This window comes from Geotrypetes seraphini, chromosome 6 (assembly GCF_902459505.1).
Source record: "Geotrypetes seraphini chromosome 6, aGeoSer1.1, whole genome shotgun sequence".
NCBI lineage: Eukaryota > Metazoa > Chordata > Amphibia > Gymnophiona > Dermophiidae > Geotrypetes > Geotrypetes seraphini.
This window is the reverse complement of record NC_047089.1, coordinates 245,197,195-245,211,554: the sequence shown is the minus strand read 5'-3', so window position 1 is coordinate 245,211,554 and position 14,360 is coordinate 245,197,195. Positions and strand designations below refer to the sequence as shown.

At 40.3% G+C, this 14,360-nt stretch overlaps 1 protein-coding gene across 3 annotated transcripts in view; it reads right to left on the bottom strand.

The window, feature by feature from the left end:
• Positions 1–1,626: 1,626 nt before the first annotated feature.
• AP1S2 (adaptor related protein complex 1 subunit sigma 2) overlaps positions 1,627–14,360 on the bottom strand; it is a 109,044-nt gene continuing 96,310 nt past the window's right edge. For 2 of the 3 annotated variants that reach the window (XM_033948573.1, XM_033948571.1), the window contains one exon: positions 1,627–2,699. Coding sequence is in view for 1 of the 3 variants with exons in the window: in XM_033948571.1 (XP_033804462.1) it covers positions 2,652–2,699 (48 nt within the window). In the remaining 2 variants the exon portion in view is untranslated. Of the gene's footprint in view, positions 2,700–7,224; positions 7,234–14,360 lie in introns of all 3 variants that reach the window. The other variant, XR_004539865.1, reaches the window with a different exon arrangement.

Genomic DNA, 14,360 nt, shown 5'->3' with positions numbered 1-14,360 from the left:
CTTCAACCTGATGTACCCCAACCTGATGTACTTCCAAAACACTTCCAGATAAGCCCGACTAAACTTAACATGCCAATGTAATTTCGAAAGTTCTCTGTAATGTCTGTATATAGTCTCTTCCCTTGTAAACCGCTTAGAACTGTTTGTGGTAGAACGGTATATAAAAATAAAGTTATTATTAGGGCTCTGACAGCAGCTTAGAAAGACTGTGGGGTCTGCCCTTTTTGGGGGGTTAAAAAAGAATAAAATAAAGGATGCCTGTGTGTGGGTGCTGTTTTCAGCCCTTGTTCAGGTTTTTTTTGGGGGGAGTAGAGCTTCCTCAACCTTTCCAGGAATGTGTGAGCTGTGGTTTCTTTCTGGGCTGGTTCTTCTTGGTGGTTGTGCTCTTTTTGCTCCCGCAGTGAGTGGTTCCAGCAGTGTTGTCTGCTCCTGTTGGGGAGTGGAGGCGTCTCAACATCAGCAGGTTTTGTGCAGCACTGGAGGCTGTTGGGCAGTTAGAATCCGTGTGGGTCTCCTCTAACTTCAGGGATTCCTTTACTGCCGTGGCTGCTGGAAGTCTAGGGAATTCCCTTTTTGCTATGACTACTTCAAACTGCAGGGATTCCCTTTCTGCCAGGGTTGCAGGTGGCTGCAGATTCCCTTAATGCTGTGGTGGCAGGGCAATCCAAAATGGCAGCTGCTTCATAATCATCTTTGGCGGGAATGGCTGCCATTTTATCAACAGCTTCTGGTGCTTCAGAATTGGATCAGGGCCCTCACCTGGAGCAATCTTCAGCTTCTGTATAAGTCCAGACTTCAATGGCGAGTCCCTCTGTGGGGTTTTCCCCAGATTTTGTATTGACCATGTTCAAAGCCTTTTGCATGCATTCTGCAGGGGTCTCTCCTAGTTCGGCGGAACCAATAGTGACTCCTTCTGCATCTCTGGCATCCCACTATGGAATGACCTTCCTGTTCAGATATGATCATGTATTTCCTTTCAGGTTTTCCATAAAATTTTAAAAACTATGATGTTTCAATGTTTTTTAGAATGTAATTCCTAATGATCTATCTTAAAATCAACATATCTTTGAAAACATATTTTTATTGTAAACCAAGTCGAGCTCTATATCTTTAGGTATATAAAATCTATGATTTAGATTAAGTTACAGGGATTAACATGTCTGGGTTTACAGATTTGGACAAGTTCCTGGAGGAAAACTCCTTAGTCTGCTATTGAGACAGACATAAGGGAAGCCACTGCTTGCTACTATTTGGGTTTCTGCCAGGTACTTTTGACCTGGATTGGCCACTGTGGAAATGAGATAGTGGGCTAGATGGACCATTGGTCTGACCCACTATGGCTGTTATTTATGCTCTTATACCCTGGCTTACAAGTGAAGTTCATTTCTGTCATATGCACAAAATGAATCCATTGGAGTCACTGCCCTGAATTAAAAGCAGTTCTACTTAAATCAGTGTAGCCCACGTTGTTTTTGATCTTTAAGCCAGTGCTACTCATGACTTTTACAAAAGTGTGTGCTGTTTGCTTTAATGGAATCTCATATCTTGCTGTAGGCACCTCTTACACCATGTCTTTCAAAACATGCATTTCTGATCATTTGCTGACAGCACAGAAAAAGTCTAAAACAGAGTAAAAATTGATGTTTATTACAAATAAGACTATGATCATGCAGCCTAATTATGGCACAGTTAAAACAAAACTTAATCCAGCCCAGTACAGACAAGTCCAAGTATAAACCAGTGGAAACACTGAAAAAATGATCAGAGACTTTAATTGGAGCCAATTGAATTACATCAAGAAAAGAGCACAGTGTTGAGTGTCTCATTGACCCAACAGTAGAATTCAACCCTGTGAAATGTAAAATCATAGGGTGGTTCTAGTGAAATGGAATGACATACAACCTGAATTGTTCAGTTTTAGTGTTACACTGGTAGTTGTTTTCTGTCAGATCCAATAATCTGAGGTAAGACTGCCTGATCTGGTTAACATATTCAACTAAAGTAAATGTCTTTGGTTTAATGAACAAAAATTTTTTGGAGAACAGTAAACATATAAGACCTTTAATCCCTTTATCTTTATGTAAAAAACAAAAATTATTTATCTCCTGCTTCTATAAACAATAAAATGTAATTGGACAAAAAACAGCTTTGGCTGCATGTAACCAGGTTAAATTGTTTTCCGTTCAGAATTTTCCCCCAGGTATTTATGTAAAGCATAATTCACATTCATTTGGAGTCCTTGTCCATGATCACATGAAATACATTTAGTGCAAAATCTCACACAGTGTACAATGGCAGTAAAAAAAAGACCCCCCCCCCCCACAAAAACACTTGGTAGAGTGAAAGCGTTCAAGAGCAACATTTCCACTATATTCATAACATTAATATTTTAAAAATGCCTCCACCCTCCAAATTAAATAATTTTGTTCTTGCATAATTCTCTCAAATGTTAAATTTAACCATAATTAAAGGTTCCATCTTTTTTTTTTTCTAATAGCCATTGTATTGTTACATTGTGGTAAAGACCTGACTAAAAGCAACTGAACTGAACAGTAATACTGACACCATCTTACACAAGTAGCTAAACACTGAAATAAAGGCAGTGAAAGTTTAATGTGGAGACTTCACAAGCACCAGCAGGGAAGAGGCTTCTAGGTCAGTCCAATTTCTTCAAGCACGCTCCGTGGGGTCTCTGCTTCCTGGCAAGAGAGGAAAAGAAAGCAAGATTTCTGGCTTATGCTCATCTAGAAATACATCCAGTATTTGTTCAGAAGTCAAGATTTTGTTATTTTTAAAAGCCAGATCACAAACTTAAGCAAGGCTATGATTGCAAAACTATGAAGGAAAAAAGGAGAAGGGATACATAATTCAAGATACATCTTTAGGGGTGGTAAAAATCAAAGAGAAATCCATGGGCATCAAGCTATTGAAAATAAATTCTACCAAAAGCCACAGCCAAACAACAAAATCCACCATAAAACAACAAATAAAGAAATCAACATAAATAATAATAAAAAAAATCAGGCATTTGCCACCTAAATCAGTGCTCAAATCAGTCACCCAGCTCAGTCAGGCTAGCCATAATGAATATGCAAAAGATAGATTTGCATACTAAGGAGGCAGTACATACAAATTTCTCATACATATTCATTGTGAATAACCTGAAAACCTGACTTGCTTGAGTGTTCACTGAGGTTGAGAAACACTGATCTAAAGACTTAGGGCTCCTTTTACGAAGGTGCGCTAGCGTTTTTAGCGCACGCACCGGATTAGTGCGTGCTATAGCGCACGCTAGCTGAAAAACTACCGCCTGCTCAAGAGGAGGCAGTAGCAGCTAGCATGCGTTAAGGCCCTAACGCGCCTTCGGAAAAGGAGCCCTTAATATTTCTCATTACCAGAAATCTAAACCAAATTGCTACATGCTTTCTTCACAAGTCCACAGTTGCAAGCTCGTGCACTGAGTAAATTCAGGGTTTTAATTTCTTTTTCAGTGTAACATATTGCAACGCAGAATGTACATGCAGGAATGAGCCACAAAAGAAACTAATGGAACAAGTTAATGTCACTGATTCTATTTGCATGTTTAGCAGGGGCTACACCAGTGTCTCTCAAACGTTTTTAGCTCCAGCACACTACAGAAAGCAAATGTTTTATGGAGCAAATGTTTTTTGCTGCGCCTTATAATTGAAATTATAAAATTGCAAAACCAACAAAAAATTAAGAGTTATTTAAAGTTCTTTAAGCTATGTATGGGTAATTGTAACAACAATGAAACTAAAGTACTGTACATAGAATAGAATTGCTAATCAATGCAATACATGTGCTTGTTTTTGAGTGTAAATTAACTCAAAACGCGGCTCGATAGTCGACAAGCAAACATACATTTCATCATCCGCAGTTCTCCTTTTTTTTAAATTTAATTTCTGTCAGAGCTTAAAATCCAAGTTCATAAAGATAAGAAGATCTAAACGGTAACAAAGTCTTGATTGCTTTGTTGCTCCAATTAGGATAACTACTCCATATACATACACAGATGCTCATAACTGACAGATTCTTGCCTATGTGATGTACATATCATCTATTCTAGTGTATACTTATGAAGGGAAATTTTTAAAATAATAAAATTCTGTAATTTCTTCGGGGCACACAGTTTGAGAGACACTGGGCTAGACTGTTGATACAGTATCCCTTCCAAATCTGCCCTGGGAATATTCTGCAGTGGCTCCTATGGTCTGATCCAAATGCAAAATACCATTGGTTCAGAATGGACCCACAAACTCGAGGTAAATTACAATAAGGATTAATTTGTTTGATGGGTGAACATACAGGTAACAGGTACTTTGGAAGGCCACTGTTGGAAACAGGATACTACTGGGCTTGATGGACCTTCGATCTGTCCCAGTATGTTCTTAATTTGATAGTAAACTAATATAAGCAACTCTACAATAAGTTCAGGGCCTTAAAGTTATTTTATGCTATAGTGCTTAGTAAATATTTAGTGTCCCCTTAGGCTGGTCCATATTTTAGCAGTTTAGCATCTAATTATGTTCAGAGTATAATTTAAACCCTGATAAGAGAAAGAAACCCACTGAATAAACAGACAAAAAGGCCTTGTCCACCCTTCAAAGCAATTTTGGAACTCATTTTCTGGAATGACCATCAGAGCTATCATTGTATTACCCTTGATGTCCTGAATGTCATCAAAATGTCTTCTTTTCTATATTTCCTTTATCTTCGGGTAAAGAAAAAAAAAAGTCATTGGGAGCCAGATCAGGTAAGCAAGGAGGGTGTTCAAATACAGTTATTTATTTTCTGGCAGACAGTGCCATGTGAGCTGGTGCCATGAGTTGGTGAAAAGTTCAGGTTGTTTTCATCTAATTTTTTCATGCAGCCTTTTCAGCACTTTCAAATAATAAATTTGTTAGCTGTTTGTCCAATTGGTACAAATTCATAATGAACAATCCCTCTATCAAAAAAGTTAGCAACATCATTTTGACTCTTGGATTTGGACTGGCAGAACTTTTTTGGTCATGGAGAACTGGCTGACTTTCATTGTGCACTTTGAGTCATATGTACAGCCATGTTTCATCACTAGTGATAACACGGCCCAAAACATTGTCTTTGCCTCTCCAAAAGGTCTTGGCAAATTTCGACTCTCTGCTTTTGTTCACTAGTGAGCTCCTTTGGGAACATTTTTGAACACACCTTTCTCACGCCAAGATTTTCAGTTAAGATTTTCCTGTTTCTCTATCGATGTTTACTTGGTCTTCTATGCTTCTCACAGTCAGCTGACAATTTTGACACGCAATTCAATTAATTTTTGCAATGTTTTCGTCAGTTCTGCTCATTACTTGCCACCCTGACCTTTCTTCATCAGTGACGCTTACTCTCCCTCAGACAAACATTTAATCCATTTTCTTCATGGCATTATCCCCATAAACTTGGACTAACATGTCCCTGATTTCACCTCCACTCTTGCCAAGAAATTTAATGTTTGTTCATTGCTCTAATTCAAGCTCCGACATTCTTGCGCCAGCACATGAAAACACGCAACAATAATCAACGCCACTCAGCAAGACACCGCCACACGTCGACATGAACACAGCTGAGACACCGATATACCAAAGTTATGAAACCTTACTGAGTTGCCAATGTAAGTGCATGGAGGCAAGTTCGTGAACTTAATTGTCACACCTTGAACACACTCTTAATAGCTTGTGCCATAAGGCTGTGTCGGTCGAGTTCGACCCTTGGATACTTCCCTGAGGATCAGGTTTATACAATATTATCAGTGTTTAAACTGTTTACTTATGTTTAATTGCAACTGTGCTTAAAATTCTAGGCTAGGTGTGTAAACATACTTAGTTGGTAGATCTTACGTATGTACACTTAGGCCAATTCAACAGGAACAAAATTTTAGTCTGCTTTGTGTGTTAAAATGTCAAATAGTGTGCATTTTGGATTACATACCCTATTTTCAATTTCAATCCATGAAGTAGACTTTGCTATTTGTTTTAGCTTTGCAAACATGTAGGCTTATACTTCTTTATTGTTAGTCAATACAAAAAAGGTGGTAAAACTGAGCCTACACAACATTGCTCAATGTATATTCTAATGGGGCCCGTTTCGCCATTGGCTTCCTCAGGAGATCATGAAAAACAGTTGTATATAAACACATTCCAACCATATTTAACATCAAGTTACCTGAAAAATAAGAAGGTAATCAGCCAACCACCCTCACATATCTAAACGTAAATATAATAACACATATATAACAAACTTAAAACTAAACAAAGCCTGCTCAAGAGGAGGTGGTTGCAGCTAGCGCAGCCGGCAATTTAGCGAGCGCTATTACGTGCGTTAAACTGCTAACGCAGCTTCATAAAAGGAGCCCATACTCTTCACCTACCCAGTCCTCTAATCACGCAAACATAACACTGGGCTTCAATATCCGCTGACAAGATTCAATATACAAGGCTGATTACCTTCTTATTTTTCAGGTAACTTGATGTTAAATATGGTTGGAATGTGTTTATATACAACTGTTTTTCATGATCTCCTGAGGAAGCCAATGGCGAAACGGGCCCCATTAGAATATACATTGAGCAATGTTGTGTAGGCTGGTTTACCACCTTTTTTGTATTGACTAACAATAAACTTGTGATTTTTGATTGTTAATATTTTCACCCCACATTTTTGTAGTTTCTCATTTTTTGATTTTTTTCAGTGGGGTTTTTTTTTGTCTGTTTTGGTGGTTTATACTTGTAACATTTTAAATTAATTTTATGTACAACTATGTAAAGCAGCGCATTAACTTCTGGTACATAGTAAAACTACACCAAAAAAATCAGACTAACGTTAGCTCAAAGAGACGTAACTTAAATAATTGTGAAAAACTTCATAGGAAAACCAAATTCTATTTCTCTACTGGGCTTATTCGATTGGATGATCTATGATTTCTTGAGCCTAACACATCAGCTTCTAGATAGAAGGAATTTGTATTAAGAGGACACATTTTGAAAGACCTAATCTTGTTTACATAAAACATGGGAAAGAGTTGCCTTATGCAAATCAGATTAATCCTAGCCACGTTATACGGTTTACAAGTAAAGATGTGCATTCTTTGAAACCTTATTGTTTTAAGAAAAGGGATACTGTATCTTCTTATGAAAGCAGAATCATACTTTAATGGTGTTCATACAATATTTTTTTAAAAAAACTTACTTTAGAGTCCTAAAACAAGGCATGGCACAAAGCAAGGAAAAGAAAGATTTTATTAAGAAACATATCTTTAAAACTCTCCTTTTGTAATGTTTAGCTAAATGCCTGCAGCATAAAAAGCTTCATGGAGATCAAAACCAGATATCAAAATTTCATGTATGTTTTGCCTTAACAAAACTATAATTCAAACTGAACAGGTACTTTGTCAACCTCAACACTAAGGTACCGTCAGCCTTGATTTAGAAAGGTCCACCTTCCCATTTTGTGTCCATGAGAAAAACCTTTCCTAAATCAAATCTAATGCCCTCAATGTGACCTTCGGGTTGCAAGATCCCTTTGTTACCACTGATTAGAAAAAATCAGTTTGGCCCGGATTCTCTATAAAGTGCCGATATTGGTGGCTGCCAATCCTGCGATGGTGCCCTATAGAGAATCGCACGCACTCATGAAAGATAGGCCAAGGTTTTCCGGCGCCTATCTTTCGTCATGAATTGTGCCTATATAGGTGCTTTAGGCTGCGTAATGCCACTTCAGGCATTAGCCACACCCATAGTGGCGTTAAGCGGCTTAAAGCACCTATGAGGCACGATTCCAGTGCATATTATTTAGGCACTTTAATGTGGGTTTTTTGCTGTTCTAAACGGTGTTTGTTAATTAATTTAGGCACTGATAGGGTGTCTACTGGCACCTAGAATTTTGCCCTTTGTGTTTTTTGCGCTACAATAGTTCCTATCCAAGCATCTGATACATTGCCATCACTGGAAAACACCATACTGCTGTATAAACAAAGAAATGAAAGCAACAAATCAAGTACCACCTGGAAGTTTCACAAATTGAAACACAGCAAGCTGTGCCAATTAGATATTTATAGAAAGAAAAACCATTAGAATGACTGCTGCACATCTTATGAATTAAAGTGAGTAACGCCTATGCAAAGACTTCCTAAAGACAGCATTACATGCTGGAAGTGAAACACCTCAGCTGACTTGGTAGAGGCTGATAATGAATGGCAAAAGTGCAGGATGTTGGTCCGTGCACTGAATTCTCAAATAATCCTTCCCAGCTAAAAAATATCTGTGCAGTGTCTTGTCAGGAGCTGAGTGAGAAACAGGATTAAAGAAACATTATTTGTATAAATTCAAGAGTGTAAAAGTAGGCCAGCTCTTTAGTTATCCATGCTCAGGCATGGCATAGTGATACAGAATCATGGCTTTTAACCAAAGAGCCTTTTCCTTTAGTGGTGAAGGCAGCAGTCAGGGGGAAAATCTTTTAGAAAACAGCAGTGCTTTTTTGTAGAAATAAAAGTACTGGTACTCAAAACAGGGCAACCTTAGAGGTAGAGAATGACATGGTGACAAAATTCATCACCGTTCCCGTCCCCGCGGATAACTGCGGGAAACAAATCCCATATCATTTTCTAGTGTCTATTTCAACCTCAGTCCTTCTACACCAGCATTCTTCAAAGCAAAGCTTGAGGGTCAGTGGTTGTGGCCATTCATACTCTGATTCTTCCCTCTCTCCTTAAAGAATGACATGAAGATGGTTTACCGTGGGGACGGGAACGGTGATGAATTTTGTCACCGTGTCATTCTCTACTTAGGGGCACAGTCACTAACAGAGAGTCTACCTCTTACAGTAGCCATGAAGCACATTCAAAAAGCAACATTGAAAGTATTACACTACACTAGTCACTAGAATACCAACATATCTCTTATTAGGAAAATGTAACAGGAATATATATATATATATTTTTTAAGTACACAGGAGCCTTACCAAATACAAAATAAATGACTACAAATTACATTATGCTGCTGTTGCCATTATGGATGCATAGTTTCATGCATCTCACCACATAACAGACAGAACAAAGCAGGCATAAAAGGGGAGGCATGGAACTATGTATGAGAAATGCCAAAGAATAAAGTGAGAACTTAAACAGTGTAAACTTTAATAGATAAATAATCTCTTAGATGACTGAATTAAAACAGATTGAAAAAATGTATTTGTAGATTAGAGCCTAACCAAATTTTGGTTTTGGTGCCGAAACTGGTCCAAAGGCCGATATTCTATAGCTTAAGTAGAAAATGCCATTTAAAAATGAGTAATAGCGTTAAAAAAAGGGTGCCTCCATCGTAGCTGTGGAGGCGCTGTATATACCACCTTGAAATGATAAGGTGGTATATCAAAATTTTATTAAACTTGAAACTTTACGATGCTTAATGCCACTATAAGTATGGCTAACGCTGGCAGTGGCGTTATGCATCATAACGCACCTCCATAGCCACGATTAACGTGAAAGGCAGGTGCCAGAAATGTAGGCCTTGAAAAACCCTGACCTACATTTCCAGCGCCTACCTTTAACGAAGCTGCAATTCTATAAACGATACTGTTGCGTGATTCACATGCGATTGGCAGCCATTTTTTTAGGTGACCATCAACGATGGCACTGCTTAGAGAATCCGGGCCAAAATCTTTTTTCTGCCTGGTTTCAGCAATAAGGCTATGGCCATGGTTTCAGTTCCAGCAGAAACTGACCATATGTTTTTGATTTAAGGATAAGTTAGATGTACATCTCCTTATGAGAGGCATAAAGTGACATGGTTAAGGGTAATCTAGATGCACTTCTCCTTATGAGAAGCTCAGAGTGATATGGGGACTAAAACTATGCCAGGGTACACCTGGAGGGGCCTCCGCATGTGCGGATCGCCGGACTTGCTGGACCTAGAGTCTGTTCCGGGGATGGCACTTCTTATGTTCTTATGATGGAAGCCCAAAAAATTGTGTTTTGTCCTGTGTCTTCCTCCTCCCTCTGAACAAGAGTTGCCTTTTCCCCCTGCCCACTACTACTACTACTACTTTGAATTTTTTCATATTGTAGGAAAAATAACATCAAAAAACTAGAAACTTGCTGGATTAAGAGTATAGTCCTCGATAGAGCCTACCATTGTTTAACTTGCTTTTTTTTTTCCTCCAAACTTTTCAAACCACCCTCGTACTTATTTCTACAGCACTGCTAAACGTATGCAACATTGTATATTAAACCTGTAGGTGTCCCACTTGAGCCTATGTTACAAACCCGGGTGGTCTAGGGGTGTAGTCAGGGCAAGAGTAATCTCCATTTGCTCCTGCTCTCAAAATGACAGCCACAACCTCTACTTTCACACAATGAAGACAATGCAAGCAAATCTCTAAGAAAGGCTCTTTTCCAGTAGATAGGTGAGACATTCTAGACAGATGGGTTGTGTCCCCATGGCCGCATGCCATCTGCAGAAGGAATCCACTCTGGATTTTTTCTCTGTGCCTTTGCTGTACTTTACTGGGCTCCTTAGTTCCACCTACAGTTAGTACCCAAGCATTGAGAGCTACTACATAAACATGAAGTGGACATAACTATGGCAATCAAGTTCAGCAACAACCGTTCTGCTCAAGAACTAACATTAGAACATCAAATGCCAAAAAAGGACTCAAAGGAGCTCAGAAACTACTTCCGCAGAAAAAAGTAACATATACAGAATTCTTCCCAGCCCCCAAGGGCTGACAGACATTCAAGAAACAACCTGGAGAAGCATAAACAGACAGTAGGCAGGCATAGGACAGACAGGGTGGGAGTTTAGAATGTCTCACCTATCTACTGGAAGAGAGTTTACCAGGGTAAGTACATAATCTCTTTTTCCAATGCAATAGGTGAGACATTCTAGAAAGATGGGACTTACAAAAGCAGTCCCCAAAAAGCTAGGGCAGGCTTGCTGCACTAGCCCATAAGACCAAGGACCAAAAGACAGAGTCTCCTGTCTTGCCACCACAACTACTCTGTAAAACTTGGCAAATGTGTGTAGAGAGGACCACATTGGCGCCATGCAGATCTCCTCAGGTGAGACAGCTCTAGCTTCGGCCCACGAAGAAGCCACACTCCTGGTAGAATGTGCCTTGATGGAAACAGGAGACTGTTTCCTAGAAAGAATATAGGCTGACGAAATGGTCCTATGGATCCATCTGGAAATCGTGGCCTTGGAAGCAGGAGTGCCTCGCTTAACAGAATGATTCAGCACAAACAGATGATCAGAGAGACGAAAATCATTAGTGACTTCCAGATAGCGAAGAAGCACTCAGCATACATCAAGTTTCTTCAAAAGGTGATCTTGTGTCCTGGAATCAGAAGGCTGAAAAGCAGGCAAACACACTTCCCAATTAACATGGAAAGCCGAAACTACCTTCAGCAGGAAGGAAGGAACCGTACACAGGGAAACACCCGTTTCCGAGATGTGGAGGAACAGTTCCCTACAAGAAAGAGTCTGGAGTTCCGAAACATGGCAAGCTAAGGTAATAGCTACCAGAAACACTGTCTTGAGCATAAAGTTCAAGAGGGAAGCTTCCTGAAAGGGCTCAAAGGGAGCCTTGGTGAGGCTAGAAAGCACCAGGTTGAGGTTTCAGGAAAGCAATGGCTGCTTAACCAATATTATGATTTGAATCCCTGAGAAACTTTACTAACATATGCTGATGATATTTTTATATTACTTGAGGTTGCCCCATAGCTTGATGATCTGATACCTAATATTAACCATATTGTATTGCCAAACTTTGGTCCTGGGTGACAATGGTCCAGATGAAATTAAATGCTGCCAAGTCTTATGGCTTGGCCCAAAGTTAGTCTCTTCTGCTGTGATCTTAGACTCAGGAGAATCTTTGAAAATTGAGTTTTCCTTGCTAATATTGGGTACTGTCATCGATTCATCACTTACATTCAAAGAACAACTACGTTTGCTTGTTAAAAAGTGTTTTTTCAGCCTCCGTGTTCTGAGAAGAGTGAGAGCACTCTTTCATCAGCAACATTTCTCAGTATTGGTTCAATCAATCATTTTGTTAAGGTTGGACTATTGTAACTCAATGTATTTGGCCTTTCAAAGGTTAGTCTGCAGAGACTTCAACTAATACAGAATACTGCAGCTAAGCTTATTTTCAGTAAGAGTAAATTTGATCACGTAACCCCTCTGCTCAAGGAATTACATTGGCTCCCAGTGTATCTCAGAATTCAATTCAAGTGCATTTGTATTGCATTTAAGATTTTATTTGGCATTTTGCCACTTTGATTCCTTTAGACTGGAATGTGCATAGGTCTCATCTTGTCAGAAGTTCTCAAAAATTAAAACTTACATTTCCCTCTCTTAGTCGTAAAAACAGAGCCTTCAGGAGATTTAGTCATTCTTTTGCTTTTAAATTAACTGAATTCTGGAATGTTTTACCGCTTACATTAAGAAGTTTAGGTCCTTTTGCTTTATTCCGGAAAGCTCTGAAAACCTTCTTGTTTGCTAAACATTTTGGAAACTAACTACTTTAGTCTACTTTTCCTTGTCAAGTTTATGTATTATGCATTATATTACTGTTAACTGAGTCGAGCTCCTTTTGGTTGATGACTTGGTCTATAAAATTAAGTTTTTGTTTAGTTTAACCAGTCGTCTGATGTGAAGAGCCCCCTTCAGAAATCTAGCAACATCAGGATGAGATGTCAAAGAGGAATGACGATCCTGGGCCATAAAACAAAACAGCCAGGCCATTTGGACCTGAATAGACACCACAGTGAAGGCTTTATGAAGACCAGCCTGAAGAGAGGCGAGAATCACCAAGATTGGAGCCAAATAAGGCTCCACCTGGTCCTGAGCGCACCAATGTTGGAAAGCCTTCTACACCTTAGCATAAGCAGAAACTGTAGACAACTTCTTGGACTTGAGAACAGTAGCAATGACCACATCAGAATAGCCTTTATGTTCTAAGGCTGCATGTCCAAGAGTCATGCCATAAGAGCAACACAACCCAGGTCCTCCATGAACACTGGACCCTCCCATAAGGCAGTCCAGAAAAGCGACCTTGGGAGATGCATCAGATCTGCATACCATGGTATATGAGGCCAATCTGGAGCCACTAGAATGACGCAGCCTGGATGGACTGCGATCTGCAGAATGACTCGGCCTATAATGGGCCAAGGAGGAAACACATATAGGAGAAGCTCCTGAGGCCACAGCTGCAATAGAGCATCAAGACCCTCGCTTCCAGGCTCGGATCTTCGACTGAAGAAACAATCCGTTTTCTTGTTCTTTGCCGTGGACATGAAGTCAAAGTGGGGCGACCCCAGCGCCACACTATGGTTCAGAACACCGCTGAGGACAGGGCCCATTCAACTGGAGCTAAAATCTGTCTGTTGAGGACGTCGGCTTGAACATTGTCGACTCCCGCCTCCCATCACATGTGCTGCGGATAGTGCCTGGAGGTAATGTTCTGCCTACAGAAATAGAAGGTGGGCTTCCTGAGCCAGAGGGGTGCTCTTGGTCTCTTCCTGGTGATTGACAAAGACTGTCGTCGCATTATCAGAGAAGACCCTGATCACTTGGCCCTCCAGAGTCTTCTGCAATTGCACCAGAGCCAGCCGAATGGCTCAATACCAACCAGTTGGTTGATCATTTCCTCTGAGAGGGTGTCCAATACCCCTGGATTGGATGATTGCAATGGGCTCCCCAGCCCTGACGGCTGGCATCTGTCATCACAATGATTCAGGAGGCAATCCGCAGTGGAACATCCTTTCGGAAGAAGCCACCAATCCATACTAGCCCAAGCCTCCAGAGTCCAGGGAAGACAGGTCTGTAACACATCCTTGTGCGGCTGCGGAGCTCAGCAAGAGAGTAAGGAATGCTGGAGGACACATGTGCACCGTCATCCAAGGAATCACATCCAACATGGAAGCCATGAAACCCAGGACCTGAGATAGTCCCACACCAAAGAAGCCAGCTGTTCCAGAAGGGAAGAAATCTGGACACACAGTTTCTGTCTGTGTGCTTCTGGAAGACAGACATGACCCACAGCCGTGTCGAAGAGAACTCCCTGATATTCCAAAGACTGCATGGGCATCAGATTGCTCTTTCTGTAGTTAACAATCTAGCCCAAGTCTTCCAGCACATAGATCACCTTGGCCATCAAGGAAGTCTGATCAGCCAGTGGTCCAAGTAAGAGTATACCTGCAGACCCATTTTCCATAAATAAGCTTCCACGACCACCATCACCTTGGGGAAGATACAAGGAGCCATTGCCAGCCCAAAGGGCAGAGCCGAGAACAGGTAATGATTTTCCAAAACATGAAACCGCAAGTATTT